The sequence below is a fragment of the Barbatula barbatula genome (genome assembly GCF_947034865.1).
Source record: "Barbatula barbatula genome assembly, chromosome: 11".
Lineage (NCBI taxonomy): Eukaryota > Metazoa > Chordata > Actinopteri > Cypriniformes > Nemacheilidae > Barbatula > Barbatula barbatula.
Window position 1 is genome coordinate 18,872,430 of NC_136774.1, and position 26,819 is coordinate 18,899,248.

The 26,819-nt window shown below is 37.9% G+C and overlaps 1 protein-coding gene across 3 annotated transcripts in view; it reads right to left on the reverse strand.

Annotated features, from left to right (window-relative positions):
• bcar3 (BCAR3 adaptor protein, NSP family member) overlaps positions 1–25,976 on the reverse strand; it is a 51,514-nt gene extending 25,538 nt beyond the window's left edge. The window contains exons 1-4 of one of the 3 annotated variants that reach the window (XM_079466645.1): positions 25,727–25,976; positions 18,640–18,797; positions 15,353–15,467; positions 3,283–3,625 (exon numbers count right to left, since the gene is read on the reverse strand). In XM_079466645.1, coding sequence (XP_079322771.1) covers positions 3,283–3,625; positions 15,353–15,467; positions 18,640–18,747 — 566 coding nt within the window. In that variant the 5' untranslated portion in view covers positions 18,748–18,797; positions 25,727–25,976. Of the gene's footprint in view, positions 1–3,282; positions 3,626–9,128; positions 9,351–15,352; positions 15,468–18,639; positions 18,798–25,726 lie in introns of those variants that run through there. The other 2 variants (XM_079466646.1, XM_079466647.1) reach the window with 2 other exon arrangements.
• Between the last annotated feature and the right edge of the window lie 843 nt (positions 25,977–26,819).

Here is a 26,819-nt window from a genome sequence, read left to right on the forward strand (position 1 = left end):
CACAATACAGCCATAGGAAGCCATGTTAAAAAACTAAGGTTGCGGAAATGAACACTGAATTAACATTCAGTAATAAAATTGTTTTTTATTAAATGTCATCAATCAATATTAAAGCTAGAGCTTAGCAACCTTAATAAAGTTACATAACACTATCAGCATTGACTTAACAAAGACCCAATGTTTGTCACATGGAGCATTAATATCATAAGTAAATATTTTATTTTAAACTGACAAATATCAAGAAATAAACTAACAAGAGCTATCACGTGAATCTGTCTATTACTATCTAAAGTATCCATAAGTGGCAAATCAAAGAAAGGATTTGGTGTTAAAGAAATAAAAAATATTCGACACTGAGCATTGAAACACCCTTGTACACATTTCAGACATGATGATTGGCTCACAGGGATGACATCATTACAACACCAAATAATCAGTGATATCTCTAATCCATCAGAGATTTTATTGTTTTGCTTATTGTGTACAACGCGTCACCTCTGTAACAGATTACACCAAAACTGGAACAAAGATAACCGTGACGTACAGACACGTAAGATTGCTGATCTGTTTCCATCAACGAATTACCACTTGAATCAGCTTTAACAATTAAAACAAATGGCACCGTCGTTCATCCATCATCTCTTTAATCAGCTTTATTCTTTATACTGTATCTATCACTTAATCTCTCTCTTTATATCGCCCATAAATTCTTTCATCTCTCTGTCAAGATATCTGCAATCCTCACTTTAACCTGTGAAACATTATGTGTGTGTGTGTGTGTTAGAACAGCTGCCTTGCACATGGAGTCGACATTTTTAAAGGATTTTTAAAGGAATAGTTTACTGTAAAGCTTTCTTTTCTCAAAATGTTGCAATCATTTCTTCACATTCAATTCTGTATGACTTTTTGATTTTTGCTACTAACACAATGTGCTACCAAGTGAGCTCCAGGAGAGTCAATTTAACAGATTTATTATTTTTGGTTGAACTGCTCCTTTAAGATGCAACATAATGTGCACAGCTTAAGCACTCTAAGCAGATCTTCTTCAAAGGGGGAAATAAAGCCCCCAGGTGTTTCATCTTGGCTTCAATTCCCAGTGTCTGCCCACCTGCAGACCGACACAAAACCAGTGCAGCACTTGCTGCCAAATGTTCCAGACATTGACATATAACCACAATGCCATCCTGCTGTCTGACCTTGATAAATACAATATAAGAAAAAAGCATCCAGGAGCGAAGGCCTGCTGGTTATTGCTTTGAGTTGATTTAATGTAGATGTCGTGACTGGGAATTACATTGAAGGGAATGGAAATCGTCAATCTAGCTCTTTAGCTGTAGTGTCCTCTCTCTCACCCATGTATCATGCAGATTCACAATAAGGTGTTGTTATGGCTACTGGGGCACCACTAGAGACCGTTGCTTAGATCACCGCTAGAAGAGTTTCTTCTATGCGCTGTGGTCATTTGTGGTAAAATAGTACTCACCATCGAATGTCAAGGGAAAGCTCACTTTTTTTTTTACAAAAACCCAAACACACACCTCTGCACTCACAGACACACTTGTAATAGTTTTCTTTGTGTAAATGGATTCTCTTTATACTATCTGTGGTAAATGTTGTACCTTTTGATGACGCTTGTTATCTGTGTTTTGTCTTATGGTGTGTCTTATGGCTGTTTCAGCCATTCTTGGGAAAATAGTTACTGGATGTTTCTTCCAACATTACCACCTGTGTCTTTGGTTATTTTGAACTATATATATTTTTTTGCTTTTTGTAATATGAAGGTCACATGGCAACAGGCAAACGTTTAATATGAAATACTTGAGAAAATGTACTTATTATTTAATTAGAATATTTTAAGTTTAGTTTAGTTATTGTGTGTATTCTGAATACATAACATGAATAATATTCAATCAGCCTTAGAAAGACAACCTGTTTACTACAATTGTATAAACTGTAGTGTGTGGTAAATAAGCTTGTTTTCTAAAAGTCCCTGTAGTCTACTTCGAAGCATCTGTACAGATTCTCTTACACTGTTTCTGTAATCTGTAACAGTCTTCATTGCATATTACTACTGGATCTACCTGGACTTATATTAAGGGGGAGATATTGTACCCGATAAGACAGAGACAAACACAAATGTCTTTGTTTTGGACTGCATGGGATAAGATCAGATAGCAAGTAAGGCTGATACAGTTCGACAGGCCTTCAGCTACGACAAAGAGTATGAGAAATGTATTTGCCAATACATACGATAGTTGTGATACTGTAAATAAAGAATGATTTCTTTATTAAGAGACTTTGAATAAGTCAATACAGTACACACTAAACTGCATTTAACAAGCTTTTTTATATAATGGCTTGTTTACTCTCATTTTGACTTTTGTTAAAAAAAGTTTTGTTTGGTTTTAATATTGCGGTGAGACTAAAATGTGCATGTCAAGTTGCTTAACTTTGACCTTAATCTTGACCTCCGTGACATTATTTGGCCTGTTTTACCTCTACCTTTAGTTTATTTGAGTAATTTCACTCTTAGCAGAGCTTGCTTGAAGAGCCGTATGTTTTTATGAAGTGGGGAGAGTGTTTCACCCATACCAAAATGTTTCTGTTATGACTGGACGTTTATCTGAAGGCACCGTCTATGAGGTGACCGTCAGTTTGCTTGTGTCTTTGAGATTCTTTGCCAAGTAAGATAACCGTATATAGACTCAGAAGCTTAATGAAAATATTTTCTTTCTAATATGTGGCTGGGGATGCAGCTGAAGTTTTAAAATAGCATCAACTCAAGAATTGGGTAACTTTTGAGCACTTTGAGACAATACCATGAATATGCAGTAAGAGAGTTGACAGTCTTGGCACAATGAAGCACGCCATTTTAAGTTTAAGTCAATCAAACTAAAACTTTTGGTTTGGAACATGTGATTTCAGGGTCAGGCTTTGGATGGTGCAGCTATAGAAAGTGGCCCCTGCTGGTGGGTGATGGAACTACTCCATGATTTACATAACAAATCTAACAAATACAAAATAAGTTAAAAGTAAATAAAATGACTTATTTAAATGGGAAATACATAAAAAAAATTGTCCTGTTTGCTGCATTGCCCATTACAGCTCAGGATAGTTAAAATATTTGGGAGGTTTTAGCCAATAACAATTGTCATGGGACATCACTTCTTTATTCTTTTCCTCTGGTTGTCAATGTATGACACTTTTAAGGAAACTATAGGGTTGCGTTTTCTTTGATTCAGTTGCAACTGAGTGAGACATGCGTATAGATGTATTGTTTACCTGGATGCCCCATTGCCATCCCTGTCAAAGTGGAAATTGTGACGTTCTTCAATGATGTTGTGTATTAGCGGTGACGGGGGCAGACGATACCGGCCTGAGTACCCTGCTGCTGATCCCACATTTCCATTCATCTCCCACTGCCTCACGGAGGCAGTCGTGACGGTTTTCTTCTTGCGAGGCAGAGTGCCGTGGATGGAGACGTCCTGGTAGCCGGCGGGCAGCATCTGGGGCACCTCAGGACGTGAACTCAGCAGATCCATAGAAGAGGCCAGAGTGCACTGTCGCCCAACGTGCATGTTCCTGGGCAGACTGGAAAACCTCCCTTCTGCCATCATCCTCAGCTCTAAAATAGAATAAGAGATGCCTGTTTAACAACTGATTAACATTATATATAATTAATGGACAAAAGTCAACTATATGGAATGTAGATAGTCGATCATGATGCTGTTTTATTCTTTTGCCTTTACATTTGATATTTGGAAGAAAGGTATTCATGGACAATCACTTTTTTGTGTCAGTGCTTAAATCTATTTATTGACAACACACATAAATTGAATTGTTATTCCGAGGTGACACTCTAGGTGGTTTGGGGCGCCAATACAGGTAAAGTTTGTGCCCTGTGGCACAACATCAGTGTTTGACAGAACTTATCATCTAGCAGTAATAGAGAGCAGTAAAAAACAGACATCTTTATCAAAGAGAGAGAATAAAGGGCAGATAAAGATCTTTCCTTGTTGTTTCCAAAAGCATGTTTACTTCAGAGTTCCACAGCCGCACGGAGACCACTAATTGGTGAGTGAAAGTAGAGACAGATTTTTTTGAATTAGGGATGAGCCACATTGCTTTGAAGACATCACGTGTAAGAGTCGTGTAAGAGACAATCCAAATTCTGTTCTCTAAATGTACCTTTTCTACGTTAAATTTGAGACCAAAAGTCTAAACGCCTGTCTCTCTCCAAAATAAACATTAAAATCTAAGCTAGCCATGCATGAGCCAGAGAACAAATAATGTCTGCCCATGTAAAAGTGTTTGAAGGGATAATAATAATTGTCATGATTTATTCACTCCCATGACATTCAAGACCTGTTTGTGACTCTTTATACTGTGGAACACAAGGTAAAATATTTTGAGAAATGTCTCGGTGGTTTTTTCCATACAATGAAAGTCAACGAGGGCCAATGTTGTTTGGTTACCAACGTTCTTCATAATATTTTTTTGTGTTCTGCAGAAAAAAGAAAGTCAAACTGGTTTGGAAATGACGAGAGGGTGTGTAAATGTTACATAAGCACGTAAAAAGCCACAGGTTTTAACTGAAACGAAGACACAGCTGTCCACATGAAACCCTGTTTGTTTACTGAGGGACTGCTTTTGGACGTCAGGTGAAAACAGCGGGTGTGTGAGTTCACTGACCCAGACGCTGGTTGATAATGTGTATGCGTTGACCCCATTAAAGAGCGCTGTTAGGAACACACACACTCACAGCAAAGCTGCTGTTGCCGTCACCAGCTTTTGTTCCTTTTGTGATAAGTGAAACTCAATCTTGCACCCCGACAGCATCACTGTTTAAGGTCTGGCATTAAACCATGATCTCATTCCCTTCGCGGGACGGGTGTCATGCACACAGACTAAAACTGTAAAAAACATTCCATACATTCACCATTTTCTCTCAATTGTTATTTAACCTGTAAAGTATATGATGCTGTAAGTGACCCGCACGGTTGACCACCAACACCAATTTGCAAGCATTTAAATTTTTTATACAAAATTTTTGTTTTATTTTAGGGTTAGAGAAAGATTTTCAGCAACATAATGCAAAATGTGCTAAATTTAAGGTCAGAAAAAGTGCTTATGGTACAATCACTCAATTGGAACCCACCAATGGAAGGCACCTGACTGCATCGCTTGCACAAGCGTCTGTGCAGTCTGGAATAAGATGGAAACCCCCTAGCTGTGGTGTTTGAACCTGCAAACCAACCACCCCAATGACAACCAGTTTCTCAACAGTCTGAATCATGTGGCTGTGCTATTTTAATGCTTTAAGACAAAGGTTATAGAATGAGAAAAAGAAAAATATACACCCGTAAGACAACACAAACAAGCAAATCCAGGACTCACACACCTGTGAATATTTCTTCCGAAGCATCTTTATTCGTGTTTATGTATCTTTTCACACGCTCTGGGTGTTCTGCCGTATAATGACTAGATCCGCACGGCAGGATTTTAATGGTTTGATCAGGGTACTTTGCAGTGTTATGAAAGCACGCTGTGAATACTGCATCCGTATATTTTTGCACCTGGAGCACCTGCTCGATGTCCCGGGGCCCTGAAACACGAGACCCCATTCACTGTAGCTGTTTTATGTGGTGTGAGTCCACTAGAAGACATTAAGTCCATAGATCAGTGTTACTTAATGATCATCATGGTTAGTCAGGAATCCCCTTCTAGTCTGAGATTTATTTGTCTCATATGTCTCAGAGGGTGAGAGGTAATCATACGTTTCTGAGTAGGCAGCGTGGACTTCCTGTTTCAAGAGAAGTGAGGGGTTGAGTCATAATACTCATGCACATCCATGATTTTAGGAAGATAACTGTGATCTTTCCAAAAATAAAAACAGGAACATAAAGTGGATATAAAGTTAGCGTGGTCATATCACATTTCGCCGAGACCTTCTAGAGCCATTTTGAGTGGCATACTGTTAAATATGTCTGTTGTGGATCTGATGCGGAAAGGAAAGCTTTGTAAAAGTTTATAATAGTATGTAACCTGACATGACACTAAACGGTCTACAATTAACTCATTCTTACATAAGTAAGCAACTCAATGTAATATCATCGCTGTCCTTCCAGAACCTTGGATGTCCAGATTCACTGTTTTTCCGAAAGAAATTATGAAATACTGTATTTTTAAAGTTGACAAGCACTTTTAAATACTCTTCATTGGTTAGATATTGGCAAACCCCACTAATAATAATGATTAATCGCAAAAAATGTAATAACAAAATATGGAGATTTCCAAAAATATAGTATGAGTTCCCGCTCCTGCTTTCAGCCGTTAAACCATCACTGTAGACTAACATGGTGCATACGGGCCCTGCAGGGTGTAGTTTTCAACATTTCAGCACCCGGTGATGTAGAGAGGCAGCTGTCAGCACTGCAGAACTGCAGAAACTAAAACAGCTCCCCTGCGGCCCTAGATTACATACGCTAAACAATCCCAAAGCTAAACTTTCTCCATCTCCCCAGAGGTCATGAATATGTGAAACACTTATTACACGGATCTTAATTGATGCTTCGCTCTTCAGTTTTCTGTTTAGACTCTGTATTGATTATCCACTTCTCTCTCAAGTACTCATTCTATTCTGCACTGACATGCCTTCATATGTCCTCACTCCAAAATGTCAATCATAGGGCCTTGCTCTCTCTCTTTGTATTTCTCTTAGCTGGTTGTCTCCGACTGACATCGTTGTCTGTATCTCACACACACAGTTATTGTCTCTAGCCGATGCATTGTCGTTTTAGGGAAAGGTAAAGAGCTTTTGTTCTCATATTAATTCCTTTCATTATTCATACTTTGCCTACCAAATATTTTTTATGAATTTATTATTTGTGCTTTTGCTATATTCAGTGTCAATGCTGACCCCCTCAACACAACAGGAGAGTTATTTAATTTGAATACGGATGAATTTGACCAAATAATGTAGAAAATGCAGTTGTTTTCCATATATGTAATCTGACTGTAAACAGTTTACAGAATTCTGTCTATTTTAGGAGAGACATATAACAAACTTTGGAAAAATATATAACAAAGAACCTGAGCTGTGATAAAGCAACCTCACAGCAATAGCATTTACTCACATGTTTTGCCTAAACGCAATTGTGCAACAGTATTAAAGGGGCAGATGTACGAGTTGTAATGAGGACAATACCGATTAATGACAAGGTCACACTTTGTTCTTTTCACGATACATCAAAGAAACATGTAATACAAACAGTTTAACAAAAGCACTGACTCTCACAGCGAAAGGTTAAACCCATGAGGAGAATTCCCTGCGCATTTCAAAACAACAAGTCCACTATTCTCATCCCGTCCAGCCATCCCCCACAGGAGTTGGTGGGAATATTGTGAATAATGCAGTTCCCCTTTAATTCATTCAAACCTGCTTACAGCAAACAAAAGCCGGAGTGAGAGAAGAGCAAGTGCTGGGTTTAAAGAGCTCTTACCACACAGCCATGCATCAACCAAAGCGACCTGAAGGAGTAACACATTCTAATACAACTAAACATATAAATGAAAAGTGCACAGCAAGCCATTTCATTTGCTTGTTTCATAAACCGAGCAATGAGCCATATGGTACATATGCTTGCATTGTAACTTTCATTAAACCCCCAACATTCCTTTACACAAAATAGTCCAGATTGTGCAGACCCCTTTAACTTCCTCTGACATCACAGTGTTTGTCTCATTGATCGAGCGTCCCATTGTCTCTTACAAAAGCAGTAAAGCAACCGGAGACAAAACAACCCAGTACTCCCAATGTGGACCACTCTGAGGGAGAAGCATATGGGTAACAATACATCAATATCTCCCATCCGCCCTCCATGACGGACAAAACGCTTTCTGCTTTGACTCCGTAACAGTTAACAGCCACAAATCAGTACTGAGTGCTTCATTGCTCACAGCTTATCAAAGAAGGAAGTGTGGAAATACAGCCAGACTTGTGAACACTCCACACACCCATTCACAAGAGGCGTGAGCCAGTGGTCGCATGTGCTAAAAGTAGATCCTTGAACATCTTCCAATCACATGCTACACAACTACTCTCGAATTACTCTTATGAGTATGTGGAGAGGAAAACATCACAACAAACCAACGCTGAGCACATCAACGACAAGAATTAGAGGCTCTCGTATAGATATTTTAACTTTTTTGTTAAAATTGGGCTGTCAAACTATTAACACCATCCAGAATAAAAGAAGTGTTTTAGTGATTTATGATGTGAGCCGTCATGTACAATTTTGAGTTAAATGTCAGTTTGATGTAATTTAGACGTAAAGTTACCTGCAATCTCTGTTTCAAACAGAGATGGCGATAGAGAGGCAAAAGTTAGTTTTAAAAAGTTGGGATGTTACAAGTTATTGACTTCTAAAAATGCATTATGCACGCATCACTTGTTTGTTTGCATTCAACATCATCACACAAAGTAACTTGATGAATTCATCAATAATGTCATATAAACAAGTTAAGTAGCCTGGTTATAATAATAATAATATAATTTTAATATATGGTTTGTTCCACATGTAAATTCTTGTTGTGAACAGTTAAGAAAAGATACACTATACTTTAGATAAACACACAGATTTTTCTACAGTCTTCTGCCAACTTTTAATGGACCCTTCCCTTTGTTGAGAATGAAGGGGATAGTGAAGATGTCAAGTGCCCCCCTAGCCCCCAGCTTCTCGACTGTGGTGTGACCCGCGGTGCTGTATTCAGCCTTTCTGTCACTCAGAAAGATTTGTGACATATTAAACACAAAATTATTAAATTCTTCAGTAGTGGCTGCCAATTTTTTCCACATGAGCAACTCATGAGACAACAGACGCTGGTGCTGCTGTGAAACATTATCACACAAACACCTCCCCACAACAGCTACTGACAGCTACTGCTTCAAACACGCAGACAGTTCACAAGGGTAGACATAATCATAGTTTAAAATTATATGTTGGTCAAAGAGACAAAATTATACATAACAACAAATGAAAAAGTATTAAGCATCTCAACATCTTTAGACAACAGTGCTCGGAATAAAAGCATCAGAAAAACTAGATTTTCAATGTTGATTTTGTTACCTGGCTAAAGGGTTGCGGTCTCTCCAAGTATGAAAAACCCAAAATGTTTTCCTTCTGAAGTCTGTAAGAGTTTCAGAGTTTCTCAGTAAGCATAGCGGTCTCTTGTAGATTCACAATGACAGACAACAAGACGAGGAGCGTGAAGGAAAATCCTGTTATGCTGCTTGTGACCTCCCACCATGAACTGTGCCGGTGTTTCTTACAATCCATTCCAATTCTCTCTCTCTCCTTAGTTCAGCCCCCGAGGGAGTGATTTAGGGTTTCCCAGACACACCCTCTCCAATGGGCGGGACTCAAGGAGTCGTCTCACTCGGCTAGCCCCGCCCCCTGCCCCCAGCAGCTCTTTGGTCATGTGCCCTGAGTCTTCACATTACTGGCCCTTCTTTGTTCAAGTTGACTTTCAGGACAAAGTTTCACGGTTTCTGTCATTTGTCAAAAAGATTACTGATAACACAAAGCTGTCCACTCTGTTTATTGAGCATCTAAAACTTAGGAAAAGTCTTTTAAACACATCTTGTACAACTAACTGTATAGCCAATAAAACTTTTCCAGAAGGGGGTTATAGAAGACTTATCTTCTCCTGTCTTTAAGGAACCGAATTTCCCGTCTCTTTGACCTCGACCTGCTCGTCATTGTCCAAGGAACGATAAGTTACAGAACAGACCGGGTCCCTTCCCGAATGATTCAGCCTAAGATGGGTGCGGTGCGGCTAAAAGCTGAGGAGATCTCAATCATACAGGTGATTTAAAGGCGGTTTTGTCACTGCTATTCTCTACAAACATAACACGAAACTTCCAAAAATAAAAAAATCAGTAATTCATAATATTCCGGTCAGTTTTTCACTCAGACAAGATATGAAGATATTTTTAAGAACTGCCACCCATTCACTTGCATTGGTTTTATGTCCATACAATAGAAGTGAATGGGTGCGGGCGCTGTTCGGTTACCGACTTTCTTCAAAATATTTTCTTTTGTGTTCTGCGGAACACAGAAAGTCATACAGATTTGATGACCACATTTTCATTTTTGGGTGAACTGAACTATCCCTTTAAGTAAAATAACCAGAGAAAATCTAAAACATTAAACATTTCATTGCATGTGTTAATGTAAAAATTGACAGCCCTTCATGGATTGAAATAAATCTCCTCAAATTACAGCACAACTGCTGGGAATCCCATTTATCAGTGTCAAAACCAGACATTTTCATGAAATGGAGACAAATGCCTGTCATAGACACCACACAAAATTCTGTTATCAATCTTTGCCTCAGCACAATTAAACCCACGTCCTTTTGAAACTGAACGCTTATTGCCGGACACGGGCAATAGATCACTACAACAGAAATGTGAATGGCTGTCCTCAAAGATGGCAGACTTTTAGAGACAATTGGTTAAATTTCAAATACTATAAAACTGAAACTAGCTCTAGATTTGGGACTATGTGTCATTGATGCCAGTGAGTGAGACCAGACATTCTCTCCTTTAATCTGATGATCTCATCTCTTTAGGCACCTTAGTGTGGAGTCAGCACGCCTGACCAGTCCACCTAAAGCCCCCCAGCATGGAGATATTCAGCTGCCGTGATTCGGCCAGTGGATCGTTACGCTAAATAGTTACAACAGATATAGGTAAGGACAAGAACGTCTCGTACAGATAACAGACGTCTGATTGTTAGCAATGCGTTTGATATATTCTGAATTTAACTGATAACAATACCTGCGTCATTAAACAAGTTACTCAGAGAAAAATGTTCCTGGTCTTAATTTAATATATTCATCAGTGCACATTGAAAATAATTTTCGTCATTTCTTGAAGGATAAAATAAACCATACATATTTTCTAATTGATTACTTCCCTGACATGTTTGTTTAGCTTTATATTCCTTTATGAAGAAAATATTCATGAACAACATGACCGCACTCTTGTCGGTTTAGTTTTAGACCGTGCATTTTCTCTACCTGTTTTTTTCTTATGTTCCACCCAGGGCTGAAGGAAAGAACACTTTATCAAAAAAGTATGTAAGATGTCTCACTCCTTTCCAAAACTGAACTTTATCAGGGCAGTGTTTTCAACAGGAAAATATTCATTCCCTTTTTTAAGCCATTTTCTGAATCATGGTATTACTGCGGTAATCACTATTTACATCAAATAAAATACGATTTTAGGTCTTTACAAAGCCATTTAGTGGAGGTAATTGTGCATGCATAATTCTGTTGTGTACAAAGTGGGAATAATTAAACCATCGTATTAAACAGTGTTACTGGACAATATCTCTGCATGGTAAAATGTGAGAAATGGCCAAAGTCATGATTTGGAATCTGTTTGTCACATTACTATTTTCCCGTGAACATTACTACATTACTAACATTAAACCTCTTGGTTTACAATCTTGCTTTCATTTAGGTTTGTCTGGCACTTATACATGGACCGGTGCGATTTAATGATGGACTAAGTGGTCACTGGTTGATGGCTCTCTGCTGAGAGCCTTGATGGAATACTCTATTCCAGGACACCAGATAAACATGGCTTGTGTTTCTGAGTATGGTAAAATTATCATTGTTTATGGTATGTTCGGTTAGATTATAAATAGATTGTTTAAAAGGATAGTTGAAAATTCAAAAAATGAAAATTCTGTCACTATTTACTTCAAGTTTCTCCAAACCTGTATACATTTCTTTGTTCTGTTGAGCACAATGGAATATCTTTGGAAGAATGTTAGAAATGTACACTTCTGGGACATCTTTCACTACCATAGTAGAAAAATGATTGACAGAATTTTCACTTTTGGGTGAACTATCTCTTTTAGAGTATGGAAAATTTAATTTTTTAAGATCTATGGTCATGCTTGATTTTTATAGCCACTGTTTTTTGAAATTCTTGTGTTTTGACAGCGTTTCACAGACTGACAGTTTTACATATTATAGTAAACACAGAATGGCCACAACAAATTTTCTTTGCATAATGTGACATGTTCAAAGAAACAAGATATTCAATAAGGAAAATATGGTGGCTCTTAATGTTATCCATGAAAAAATCTGTTTTATAGTGATATAAGTATAAAAGAAAGTCATGTTAGAGACTGAGTTTCTTTGAAATAATCCATAATAATCCACAAAAGACACGGGACATAATATTAATATTTTTCAATATTTAACTCTTCCTCATTTATGTTAGTGTCAGATTAAACGACATCCGCCTTGAAGATCTCAATAAACATTTATTTAAGCAACACTTACTCTCTGGTATCATCAGTCATAATGGAGATATTTTGGACACGTATTATATTTCAAAACAGAGTCTTTTAAAGAAGAGGCCCAGCTGTTCATTCTGGCTGGGAAATGTGTTTACATTTCTAAAGTCCTGATGGTAAGGAGGATGTTACCGAGGGGTTACTGATACCAGTTCTGGGTGTAAGTGCAATGACAGGGAAGAGTGTTCCCACAAAACGCCCAAGATACACCCAGAATATATCCAAGAGACGCCCTAGGTTTTCTTACAGGCGCAGTCCTTGCACTTGAAATGCTTATGCAGGATTAGCCTTTACAAAGCAAGCCAAATTATCTTAATGAAAGAATTGCAACATTCAGATTTAATTTAAATGTGATCCCCATTTAAACCATATAAGCCATTTTGTGGCCTGGCACTTCTCAGAGTTTATGCAAGGATTACAATTTATTAAAAAACATAATGTAGCATTGTGACAAAAATTTCCTCCGTAATGCATTGTCCAACGCACCGAATATTCTGACCTTGGAGTGCATTGGTGTCAAAACAGCTTATGTAGGGAGTTTTATAAATGGTGTCATCCCTTTGAACAAATCTGCAATCTGCACAGATAGCAGGGAAGGCCATGAGCCAAACACCCATTTAATAGCATGCTTCATTTAATAGTATACTTCAGCCTCTCCACACAAGAGCAGCTTGTCATCTTTGAACATCACTACAATGTGCAGCAAAGACATGTGGCTGAAGTATGACACACAGTATACCGAGCCTATGGGCCAACACACTCACATACACATTTTCAACTATACACCGAATAATAAAATACATGAAAGTCAAATAACTTATTAAATAACAAAGTGAATTAGGAATATCACATTTTCAGTGTAAATATACAGAATACAAATAAATCAAATGTGATTATGAATTTCTGATGGACATCAGTAGAATAAGTAAAGGCATCTACACTATGAAAAGTATGAAAATTGCAGCTCCCCTAGAGTTACAAATATGAAACTACAGATGAACCTCTTCTCATCCTATTAAATAACTCTGTATGCGTAACATTTGCATTTCTCACAGGATGAGAGGACTTCAAGGGTTGAATGGAGAAGCTGCTGGAGCGGGCTGTAAAAGGTGTTGAGGGTGAGCGGACCACCTATTGACTCCTCAAACAGTCGAAATGTTTCTGAAAACAATAGTTATTGTCCACAAGCGCAGGGCCATGCAGAACAGACGTATTTTACTAACTGAATTCATTCGGTGTATATTAACTGCTCTTCTCAAGATGTCAGACCGAAGCTTTTTTATGTGCTTTAAGTTTTTTGTAAAGTTGTGTTTGCTAAAATATCGTTTTCTAATAAAATTCTTGCATTTATTTAGGGTTGTTCAATGCAAATCCAAATGGCTGTAAAATACTATTTTAGTATTTTAATTGCACTGTTCACTGATCCACGACACGGTATGCAGAAAATGTAAAAAAATAAAACTCTCCCCAAACATAGAACGGTCACTTCATGTAAACTCTAATAAATAAATTAGTCTAATATTCAAAAATGAATTATGTTGTGAAATAACCTGTATAATATAAAATGTGTTATTTTAGTACGAAGTCAAAGATGTGGCATGTTTAATTCTATACATAACTATACTGTATAATATACACAATATGAATGTAGTACAGTTTGTGTGACTATTCTCAATGTGTGTGATTCCGAAGATGGTGGGTAAACAGAAGAATCATTTTTTGGAGGGGTATGTCTTTCTAAAACCTTTCAGAGGCACTGCTCTATAGTACTTGAGTGTGTTGTGCCTGTTAAACAAGCCTCAGCCTGTCTTGTATGTGTGCATGTGTGTGTCTTGACATGCACTTTAAGAGTAAATTACACATAGTGCAGGGGCTGCCGCCACAGCAATGCTGTCAGGATTGGAGGATGAGCAAAAGAGTTTATAATCACTTGACAGTTCCTGCACACAGCAGCGTGTGTCTTCTCCTCCTTTATGTTGTCTTACATTAGCCTCTGTATAAGTGTGTGCGTGTGTGTGCGTGTACAAACTAAGCTATAATTCGGCACATTTGGGAACGTTAATAATTACACAAAATTATATGTAATGCAAAAGCTTTATTTTTTTACTTTGTAAATGCTTAAGGTTTTGTGTGTGTGTGTGAGTTAGTCTAGCTTAGTTAAATCTTTAAACTATTTGCTAATGTAAATAACTTTTAGTTCATTTTAGGCAAATAAAAAAGCTAAATAATGGGTGTAAAATGGGCAAGTTTTATTTATTCGGGAAGACTCATGGCAAGATATTTGTTGTGTGTTTAACCGAAGTATAGAAGTAGATAGTTGACACAGAAGGATGTCCTAGTGTGTGTGTGTGTGCGCAGAAGCAAGATCATTCATGACTGACTATCTTTGTTAACAGTAAATCTGTCTGTGTTTTCTCTGCGTGTTCTGTGATGAGCTGTTATCGCTGTAATTTCAGACACGATCACTTTCAAGGTTTACGGATGACTCTTCCAGTATTTTGGATAGCACCTAATTACAGTATGTTTGTCTCGGATGAGCTTATACTTATATGCAGACACTGCCAACAAGAACACACACACAATACTTAACTGGTACAACTTTCCACACACACACTCTATAGGTTGGTTTTGTGATATAATCCCTGTTGATTTGACCCCACAGACATGAACTGCTTTCCCACCCCATATAGGTTCAGCGGAGTGATGTATGGATAGACACAGTCACGTGCAAAGCTCCTGAGACAACACACAGCCCATAGAAAACATCCATCCAGATATAAACTGCTTCTGATTTGACACCACTTTGGTTTATGGGGACGTTTGTGAGTGATACTGGTTTCTTTAATTATGTAATCCTTTTGTGTAGATCTGCATGTCATATGTATGTACATGTACAGTACATCATATATAGAAGATGATAAAGTAAAATAAAGAATTTGTCAGAAATCCAAAGCAACCGAGATGGTAGAACCAACCTCTCTTTGTCTCCCGCTCTTGCAGCACTTGAATACTGGAGAGAATGTGGATGCGATGAAGACGACTTTGAACTCCGAGACTCAACAGATCCATCTCTGTCAGGTGCAACAAGTCCTGGAGACACAAACAAACACATGGTATGAGTTGATGTATGGTGAGAATGACAAGGGCTACAGCCATTGGCAATCTGTTATTCACACACAAAACATCAGTAAAGTGCCGTTAAAGCAGGCAGTGTGTCATTATGGCCCATGCCTCACCGCTTCTCTCAGTCTGGCATTCACAACACTACATTCTTTCTGTTTCTGACAGAACCAAAACACACAACTGCGTCTAAGTCGACATCGCTGCTTTCATTGTTCCCGACAAGACAAAACAAGAGACGTTTAATTAAAGGTTGTGTTCTATTTTCTGCTGTTTAGTGTTCACCGCATACATGCCACAGCATTCCTTGCTAAACAAACAGTCAGAAACATGCAAATAGAAAAATCTGGGACTACAATTTATCAGTGCAACTAAAACTGGGTCACTCTTAGGCTATGTCTGTGGCTACATCCCAGCTTGCATATTATCCATCTTTGATACAGTTCGAGATTATGATTACATTGTGAAGTTTTTCTCATTTTTTACTCTTTTACGTGCATTAGACATTGATGTTCCACACAGTTATATGCCTAGTACTTGTTCTGAGTTTTGTCTCTATTGACAGATATAATAAACACAACTATGAATTTAGAGGTGTATAAAGACCTTACATAATGAAGAGTTATTTTTGTATTACCTTAAAATGAGCTATTTCTATCCACATGCACCGTCGGCCCCCTTACATGGAATTCACCATGTTGTTTCTACGGTAGCCCTAAACGGACAAACTGCTCTACAGAGCGCATTTCATAAATGTGTTTTCTACTTCGGTAAAATATTCTTTGTACTACAAGCCTTGCTGTAGTGCTTCGAAATGGAGGGGTGAACGGTGTACTTAGCCGTCCGCAACCTCACCGCTAGATGCCGATACAATTCACAAACTGGACCTTTAAGCGAAATGAAAATCTGTGTGAAAACAAGTCCTGTTGTACTGAATTGGTGCAACAATGCGAAGCAAAATGTTGATTTAACGCTGAAGAAACAGATGTATGCTGCATTGTACTCTTTGTGTGTCTTATCTCATCTGCTCCAATGGTTTCATCCACCCAGAATCCCTTACATCAGCAGCAGGCACTTCTCCCCCATCCTGTCTCTGTTCACACAGGCTAGTTTGAAAGACGGAGATGATGCTAGACAGACAACCAATCACACAAGTTGACACAAAAACAGCCAGCGAAAATGCCAGAGAGTGTGGTATAGAGGTACAGATGAAAAAAGAGCGCTTTAAATATGCTGGTAAGGGTTCATTGTTCATCTACCTTCACTATTTTGACCCCACAGCTGAACCCAACAAGCCATGACAAATATCAGCCTTATTCTCTCCACCATCATATTCTTTATTTATCATGTGTGGTCTCATATCAATCTCTCGGGAGGACTTCAAAAACATTTCAGTAAGGTTATCCAGGCACCTCATTTAAAGTGCGCTGCTAGATGTTAGAGATGTGCCACTTTGCGTTCTTGGCACGTTTTGGAGATCTCTTGTTGATCTTATGCCAAAGTCATATGAGGTGGGTGGTTTGTGTGCCCACACATACTCATGATCTAAGCTTTATTTGCTGATTGCCCTTATAAAAATGCTATGGTGCAGTAATGGTATCAGCTGGTAATGCAATGGTGCTTTGATTTGCACCATCGTCCTGAATTGCTGAATATATACTGTACATTTTACGTTTTTTTGAAAGGGACTTCAAAGAATCCTGTAATACAAGTTTAAAGACTATTGCCATGGTAATGTCCATTAAAGTGTTTACCTTTTAGTACCTTTTTAAATCTGTTCCTAAGTAGTTATCATTTGTTCTCTTACATCACTAGTCTCAGTGGTTATGTTTTCATAATGGCTGTCTAATTATTTTATTAGACTGGTTTAGACTGCATAAGTGAGTTGGAGCTGGTGAAATATAATTCAACATTAATGTTCATTATTACATTGTGTAATCGGTGCATGTAAGGGACATGGTTATGTAGCCGTCTTCATTTTATTCATATGTTGACGATTGACTGGGGTTTCCTTTGGGAAATGGAGCTTAACAAAATGTAAGGTGTGGATGACTAGTGCTTTTTGCTAAGTGTTATTTGTGGAGCTTACATTAAATAGTTTCAGAGAGCAAACTGACCATTTAAAGCTCATGAAAACCAGACACCTGTGGCCCATTTTGTTTCTGTGTGTGCATTAAAGTTTTATTTTGGTTTGCTTTAAATATTTTATTATAATGTCAACAGGTTTGTGTGAGGGGTAGGCTTATTGATCACACAAAAATGCTCAATTCTGTCAACATTTACTCAGCCTCTTGTCATTTCCGACCTGTATGCACAAAATAATATACTGTATTTTGATAGCCTGACAACAGTGGTACCGATTTACTTCTAATGTATAGACACAAAATCAATGCAAGTCAATGGGTACCGCAATTGTTCGGTTGTTCACAGGGTGAGTAAATAAGGACAGAATTTTCATTTTGGGTGAATTATTCCTTTAAGGGCTGAGGTACTGTATATCAAGCATCACTATCTTAGTATAGAAACCATACTATGAGAGAACCTCACTAATTTAGTCTGTGTAAAATCTGTAAATGTCTGAATTGCAGTTCTGGGCTAGCTCTCTCTCTCTCTGGTTGGTCATATTGGACAGTGCTGGTCAACATGTCTGTTTAAACCCTGCTTAGTAGGATTATTGAGGGTCAGATGTGTATCACATCTGTCAAGCGTGCAAACTGGCATCTGTAGACCAGAACAATACTTGGGGAATCTACAGCTGCTGTTTGTAGACATACTTGCATTCCAGAAAGAAAGTGCTGCCAAGAAAACAGGGCTGATATCATACAGCATCAGATCGCTTGGGGAGAGTTCTGTTAGATAAAAATTATACAGCAGGGATAGTGACATCTCAGCGTGCTTTCCCGGGTCTAGCCACAGAGTTTAAATTTCACTTTTCTAAATTAAACATAAGCTTATTTCAAACCAACTCTGATTGACGGCTCCATCGGTTGTTTGTGATTATAATAAAGACAAGATCACAGGCGGGCGTACAGTTTGAATGACTGTGTTTGAATAATGGCAGGGTGCACTTTAAATGCTGTGGTGTGATATACAGCATTGCGTGCATGCCTGTTTGTGTGCGGGCATGTGTGTCTAAACTCACAGTTGATTCTGACTTTACCTCCACTCCATCATATTCCTCATCGAATAGTACGCAGTACTGAGGTAGTCCCAGCTGACTTAACCATTTCGGGATGGACAAGTGCTTCATGATGAATCTTTATCCAGATGTTTGCTCATAAATCCCTCCGTACACAAAGTCTAGAAAAAAGCGAAAGTGAAAATGTGTAAACAGTGACATTTGTAAACAGCTATGTATGTTCATATGTTCAAGACATAGGTGCTATTTTGGATGCACACGTGATATTTTTTTCCTATCAAAATAACTTAATTGACTGAAGTACATAAACATAAAACATAAATAAAAACAGAATGAAACTATTTTATTTATTAATACATATGTTTATTTTGTAGTATATTTTAAAGTTTGATATTATATATATATCATATCAACAATTAAGCTACATTTAATTTCTACACATTGGGTCAAGTTGCGCCTATTATTGCCATTGATAGTTAACTATATCAATTAAAAACGAACTGGCAGTTTTATAAAGGAACCGTTGCACTAATAGATAATGCTGGTATTGTCTCTTACTTGACTTTCAAAAGGCAACTGGCAAATAACGCTCGAGACGGGAATCAAACTTGGGTCGAGCCACAAGTTCAATATGTTGTGCACTTACCACAGGGCTATTGGCGCTGACTTTATTTTTAATTTTTTTATTTATGCTAATTGTTAAAATTTAACTATTTTCTTTGAAGTTTCTCAAAAAAAGTTTAGGCCAATATTTGATTGGATTTCAATAAACAGAAATGTTTTCATAGTTTTCATTTTAGTAAAGTAGAATCGCATTGGCTTATATGACATGTGACATTTGAGTCATTAACGAACATTTGCATTTACACCGGTTCTACACCAGACGCGACGGGACACAACAAAAGACATTAGAACCGCATTAAACCCCATTATAATTAAAAATTCTGTCTACACTGGAAGCGACGCGACAAACCCATTAAGGACATTAAGCAGCTTGTCATCTTGCGTCCGGTGTAGACACGGTGTGTCACGCCCCTACACGGTCTGCCCTTACATTTGACAGTCCACACTAAAATAAATCATTAGCTACAATGCTTGGATTGCTAAATTCTGTCTGCCGATGTTTTTTTTCTTTGAGCCCTGGAGTCTATAAAAACAAGAAAGTACACGGTACCCAAAGTGAACAATGCACTCCTAAGAAATCTAATGAGTGGTTTCAACAACTTATAGTGTGAGGTGTTTGGAACTTCCTTTATGATTTCTTTATGAGTCATTATGATCTACTGTATCTGCATGTGTGTTCATTCATGTATATGTGTGTTGACTGTGCATATACAGTAAATGTGCATCTGTGTATAACAACTGCATGTCCTCCCTTTACCTGCCTGTGAAAGGATTCTATGGATTTATGGTGTCGCCGTGTCCTATAATTACTGTATAATCCAGCTCCCCTGCAGTTTACCAGCTAATTTATGAGGGCAGCATATCAACTCCCTTCCTAAAAAAGAATTATCTGTCACATTCCAGGAAATTTCGTCTCTGTGGACGTAATGTCCGCAGGCAGTATACACAGGTCAAAAAGATGCATCTCTTATTTTTAAGTGAGTCAAATGTAACACAAACAAGCCATGGTTAAAAAATGCATCAACTTTAGATTGAATGAGGCAGGACAATTTCTTGGCAAGATGTGTCCAATCATTAAAAAGGATCACCCAAATAGGAGGCCATTACAGTTATTACAGTGTGTGTATCAGAGAGAGAGAGATAAATAGAGTGTGCATTTATAGACTGTGTGGGCTTCACATATAAAGCAGTAGATTCTGTCACCTTTCCCGAGAGAAGTGCTTTGTCATGGGGCGGTTTGTGCCAACTACAAAACCTCCTTCACAAATCATACTGAGAAATCGCAAGCTTAACTTCACCTCATGACATTTAAGTCTCTCATGACAATGATGTACAGCAGATCTCCAAACTTTGGGAAAAATTAAATAGCATTTTTGCTTAAGTAAATGTTAGCAGTGGCCATGCAAAAGTATTGGCTGAAAAACTATATCTAAAAATGTGCTTTATATAGCAATCCCTTAATTATATGGTTTAAGTAAAAATGATGATATACAGTAATATAATTGAATAACGATATATACTGTATATACTGTAAAGGATACACCAAAAAGGTGTGAACAGAAAACATCCTTAAGATAAAACTCATATGTTACCACTCTTTACAATGTTTGGAATTGCTACAGTAGGTGGCTGCTTACAGAAGTGTATTCACGCAGAACACAAAAGAAGTTATTTTAAAGACCGTTGGTAACCAAACAACACCGGGCCCTGTTGACTTCCCTTAGACATAAAACCCCTGATACATTTCTCAGAATATCTTTTGAGTTCCACAGAAGAAAGAATCATAGATGGGTTTTGAAGGGCATTAGGATAAATACATGCCATGCTTTTTTGTGTGAACTATCCCTTAAAGTAAAAGCAGCAGTACAAGTGATGCTTTCCCTAGGAAAGGACTAACAATAGTATAAAGAACATTTCCTGTTTGTTATCCTCCGTTGATGAGATCTTTACCCTCGGCCCTACAGTATGAGTTTCTAAATATAGGTTTTCTCATATTCATTGCCGGTCCTATTGAACTGTTTCCCTTCGTCCCCTCTGCAGTCCATCTTGCAAATGTGAGCGTGCACCAGTCAGGATGATCCTGGCGCGCGTTTTCCCAGCAATCAACCCGGACCCTTCCACAAACAATGACCAGTAAAAGCAGCCGTGGAAGTCATAAAACATCACTGGGGCAATATAACAGAAAAGTTGCAGTTAATCCAATAAGGCCCACAGGCCCAGCTGTGCTCGCGGATGGTATAAAGCCCGTCCCTGAGGTCAAGCAATCAGAGGAGTAGCTCATACAATTGCAGGGCTATTTATTCCTGTCATGAATGTCAATGCCCTCGTGGCCACATGGAGAGATGTATGGTGAGACTTACACCTCAAGACAGGCTGTTTGCCTGACAAGAGAAAGCTGGCTGTCCCCGCAGCACTTAAAGCAAACAAATGCTTTTCACTTTAATCGGCAGGAGTTGATTCCGCTTTAATGATATTCAAGCGATTAGGTTCAATACACAACTTAGTGTTTAGTTTTAAGCCATTAGGTCCAGCGCACTTTACTGTGTTCCATTAATAAATCTGGTGAACAGACTGAAAGCTATTTTATATGAACCAAGTGCATTTAGGGCAACCAAACAACAACTACAAGCATGAGAGTGTGTCCCCTTGAACCATTAGTTAATATTGTGGTTCTTACAAGCGTGACTATTGTTGTTGTTCATATTTAGGGTAAAGCTTTTTAACAAACTTTCATTTTTCTAGCAGTTTAACATGCACAGCTCAATATTTAAAAGTTTAATAAATTTACACTAATATAATAATAAAATAAGTAATAGTGGCCTACTGCAATACGGTTATCAATAGTGTACATTTGTAATGATGATAATGTTGGCGATGATGAAGTAGGGATGATACACTTACTCATGCATGCGTGATTCAATCTCCTTAAAAGCCATACCCATCGTAGATACATACCGATATGGCTTAATCACATTTGGGTTTAGTATACATACAGTACATGTACACATATCAATGTAATACACTGTATGCCTGTGTATCTTTTGACCAGAAAAGCAAACAGAGCTCTTCAAAACCCTGATGATTAGAAAATAACTTACAACAGGACATAATTACAGCACTCTGTGGGCTGGAGACACGTGATGTCACACTTTGTTGCTTTGAACATCCTGTTTGAGATACAGTGGCCCACTTCCACTACTTGTTGTGGTTGGAGTAATGATTTTGGAAGGGAACAGCCATTCGCTTTGAAGGAGCTTTTCTACATTTTCATCACATTACCTCTAGACATGTTTTATTAAGTTTGCCGACAGCTGTATGCTTGCAAAACATTTTCAGTTAAACCCTTTTAAAGTTAAAACTTGTTAAAGTTGTTTTTCAGCTTTGTCTATAATTGTGCTTTGTTTTATATTGCAATGACACTGATCTATTTCAAATGTGTCTGAACAGTTGAATGAAAAACTACTTTTTGGAGACATTGTTTATATGCATTAATTATGATCAATTTAATGCAGCAGTGACAAGCAGTCCACAATGACCAGAAAGCCCAGAAAACAGAGCTTTGGAAAACCAGATAGACTGAGCTCATTTTGATCTTGATGTCAGTCCATTATGATGTATCAATATGGATACATGGATACTGTCAGTCAGCTGTCCGATTTCAGGATAAGACTTAAGAGTGAACCCAGACTCAATGACATCATTGTTCAAGGTTCCAGCATTCCAGAACAACACATGTGGGAGAACTTGCAAGTCAAGAGCTTCCAGGCCGCACACATCCACGCATGAACATGAAAGCATATGTGCTTATTTATTATAATATTGTCACATGTGGATGTGTATATGTGGATGTGTGTGTGTGTGTGTGTGTGTGTGTGCGTGCGTGTGTGTGTGCACATGCCCAGCATTGTTGAGGTGTGTTTAACCACATTTGAACGTTTTTGCACATAAAATCAGCCAGGGGAGTGTACTGATTTTCTCATTTTGGGCTTGTTTGAAGTGTGAAAGCAGATGTTTTGTGCAAAAAGCTTCTGTACTGCTTGTTCTCTCTATCTCCTGTTAACGTCACTAATAGTGATAGAGCTCATAGAGCAGGCAGGCACCATTAGCTCCCATCAACCCCTTGTAATCTCTGCGTTCAACACCAGGTGAACAACTCACCTTAAAAACATCTCAAGAATTATCTTTCAACAAAAACATCACTGTCATTTCATTAAACTTATTGGTGGTGTGAACATACTCTAAGTATTACTGTATATTTATTTATATTATTTGTTACGGCCACTGTTATGGTTGGGTTCTGATCCAACCAAGCAACAATACCTGACAAATAGCAACATCAACACTATTTACCCAATATTTACACTGTACCCATGGAAAGTCTTTACTGTTTGCCTTAGTTCGAATCAGAGATGAGTCTTCTGCACTGCCCCTATGTTCAACGGCATGCTTCATTTCATCATACTGCCCAGGGGAGGAGGAGGGTCTTCCCCGCAGCACTGTACTGATTCACGGCATACCGGCAATGCCTGAAGCCCTGAGCTCATGGCACATTTAGGATAACAACATTCTATGGCAAGGCTTGACTCATCCTTAAAGACAGCCTGCCAGATATTTTTGCAGTTACAGCTGTTCAGCGTACAGTAAACAGTGGCTTAGGGATTCTGGTGTGAATTTCTACAAGGTGTTGAAAGAAATCTCTTTCAAGGCTGCCTGTTAGGATGACATTCAATAACATTTAGTAATGCTTTTCACAATGCTTTAGAATTGGATTGTTTAATTTCTGCTGTAAAAAAGTAACTTAATCTATACAAATGTAAAATATATATTCATGTCTGTGAATTCCAAGCAAAAGTTGCATAATGTAATTATGAGGTTAGGGGTATTAAAGTAGCATCAAAGCAGTCATAGCCATAAAAATGACAAAAAGTGATTGCTGTAAATGATAGATTATATGAAATATTAAATATTTCAAGTCACGGTATTTACAGTGCATGTTCATTTGGAATTGAGTATGATAAATATCTAAAATGTATGATTTAATTGACAATGGTCTATCCTGATACTCAATCTGGCTGTAGTTCTTATGCGTATAATGTGTGCAGTTTTAAAATAGCTTCAACAACACTGCTGAAGTCTATACTGTTTGTATTATTATTATTATAGGTTCACATAGAGTTCTTTCTTTTCAAACAGACTTTAAAGAGACAGGTGTGGGAAACTCATAGGAACAGCAAACACATGCCCCCAGAGCCATTTATTGATTTATGTCCTTAAAGATGTACAGCAGAGGACCATCGATATCTGAAATCGAATTAAAAATAAGAAAGAGGAAAAAGCTTTTCAGACTGTGAGTTCTTAAGCCAATTGTTCAAAGCTAAAAAAAGCATTCCACCTTAAGTTTCAATAGTCAGAATTGAGTTACGCTTCATCGATCAACTATTTCAATCAGAACTAATAAAGCAAAATAAAGACTTTTCTCTTTTATTTTGATTAGCAAAGTGCTTTGTGACTTTTAGCAATGCACACATTGTGACATCACATAAGGGTAAATAAAATTCAGGTCTAGCTCACTTTTTCTGTGGTTATTGCACACGAATAAACAAAACAACCTCTTTAAGTTTCAACCCCACCTGGCGGACCTATGATCAAGTGTTCTGTATACAAGCCATTGCACATTCGGAGTGTGCGGCAACAGCCCTTTCAAATGGAAAAATGGGTGATAGACTGCTTATAAGAAGCAGGAACCCAGATGGCACATGCCTCGAGTGGCATTTATTAAGATGTGAAAGACCACATGACAAAGCTCCCAGCATGCCACAGTAGCGTGTGGTAGGGATAGGAGCTCTACAGTATATTTAAAAGTCTCCTCAACTTTTAGCTTTCACCTCTCAGTCTCACTCACTTTCTCTGTCTTCATTGTCCAATGACCTACAAGACAAGAGTCATTCTGAAGCAAATATTTGGGCTCTGCTTTCCAATACAGTTGAACATATATTTGAATTTCTTTAGTAGAACTTTTCAGTGTGTAGTGAATGCAAAGGGAATATGTTGACAAAAACTGATCTGACAAAGTTTAGAATCATTTACTGTTAGTTCATACAATATTCAGAAGCTGCATATTGAACATTTGAGGAGTAGCCTGAAAGTCACAGATTCATCATCAACAAATATGTGCTTTATTGCATTTAAACATTTTCAACGCAACAATGTGATGCAACTCTTTTTTTCTGTTTTAAATAAAATGCAAAATGGCAAGGCTTTCTTTATCATATCTAGGTATGTTCAGTTGCAATAAGTTTCAGTTATACAGTCACTTTTCTGAAAAAAACATACAGCCATCCACGTCCTTACTTTAAAAAAGATTTTTTTCAAACATTGTAACTACACTATATCCTAAAATACTGATCAGATGATATTAAAGTGACATTTATTGTCCATGGATAACAAAGGGAAATGCAGAACTTACCCTGGTGGTTTTACGGTTGTCTGTCTGATGTTCCTCTGCCAAAGTCAATCATCGGTTTAAATCAGAAAGTAGACACTCATTCTGCATGCGGTATCATTTCTGCAACTGCCTCCTCTTGTGAGGAAAGCAGAGCGATGCTGACTGCTGACAAATCCCGCAGGGATGCGATTATACTGAACGCGCTTTGAGCGGAGAAGCGCGGAGATCATGGGTACATGCGCGCGCTGCTTCACCCGAGCTCATTGACGGGACGCACTCAAAGTTTGAACTTGCGGCATTTGACCGGAAACGATAGGTTCAATTTAGATCGACACATTTAATGGCCTCCACGAATTAAGCAAGAAAGAGCAATTTTCTTATTTTAATATCACTTAGCATAAATGGGCGTGAATTATGTGTATTATCCAATAAAAACCGACGAATTGATGAACAACCAATTCATCATCATCAAAATAAATCATTTGTTTGATTTAACAAAACAGAAAACGTTTCTCGATGAGAGAATGAAGGTTTAAATCTAAACTATTTTTATCTCCAACACTGTTAATAATAAAGGTTCATAATGGGATCTTAGTCAAGCTGTGTGGTTCCATAAAGAACCTTTAACATCCACACAAAAAAGGATGCACAAAGGGGAACAAGGGTAATAAAGAAACTGTTCTTTTAAGACCCTTTGATTAAAAGGTTCTTTGGGTAACCAAAAAGGATTCTTCTGTTTCACTTAAAAAAAACCTTCTCAGGCGGCACAGTTATTTCTATAAATACAAATAGGCCTTTGAAAAATGAATATGATAATACGTTCAAAGACTATATCGCCCCCATAAGAACCACAAAACTTATTAAGAAACCAAATACAATGTCTTTAGAATGACCCTTATTCTTTATTTAAAACATCTTGTGGACAGGGCCAGCAGCACTTAGAATATTAGGCTTCTGTCAGGCGGTCCGCCAACACCAGCTCAGCTGTGTTTTGAATACTGCTGTATAGAATATTTGACCTCAAGCTGTCCTTTCCCCCTCCTGTCTGATGGATGAAGCATTTTGCCAGTGAATAGAATATATAATGCACAAAAAATATAAAAAAAATGAATGT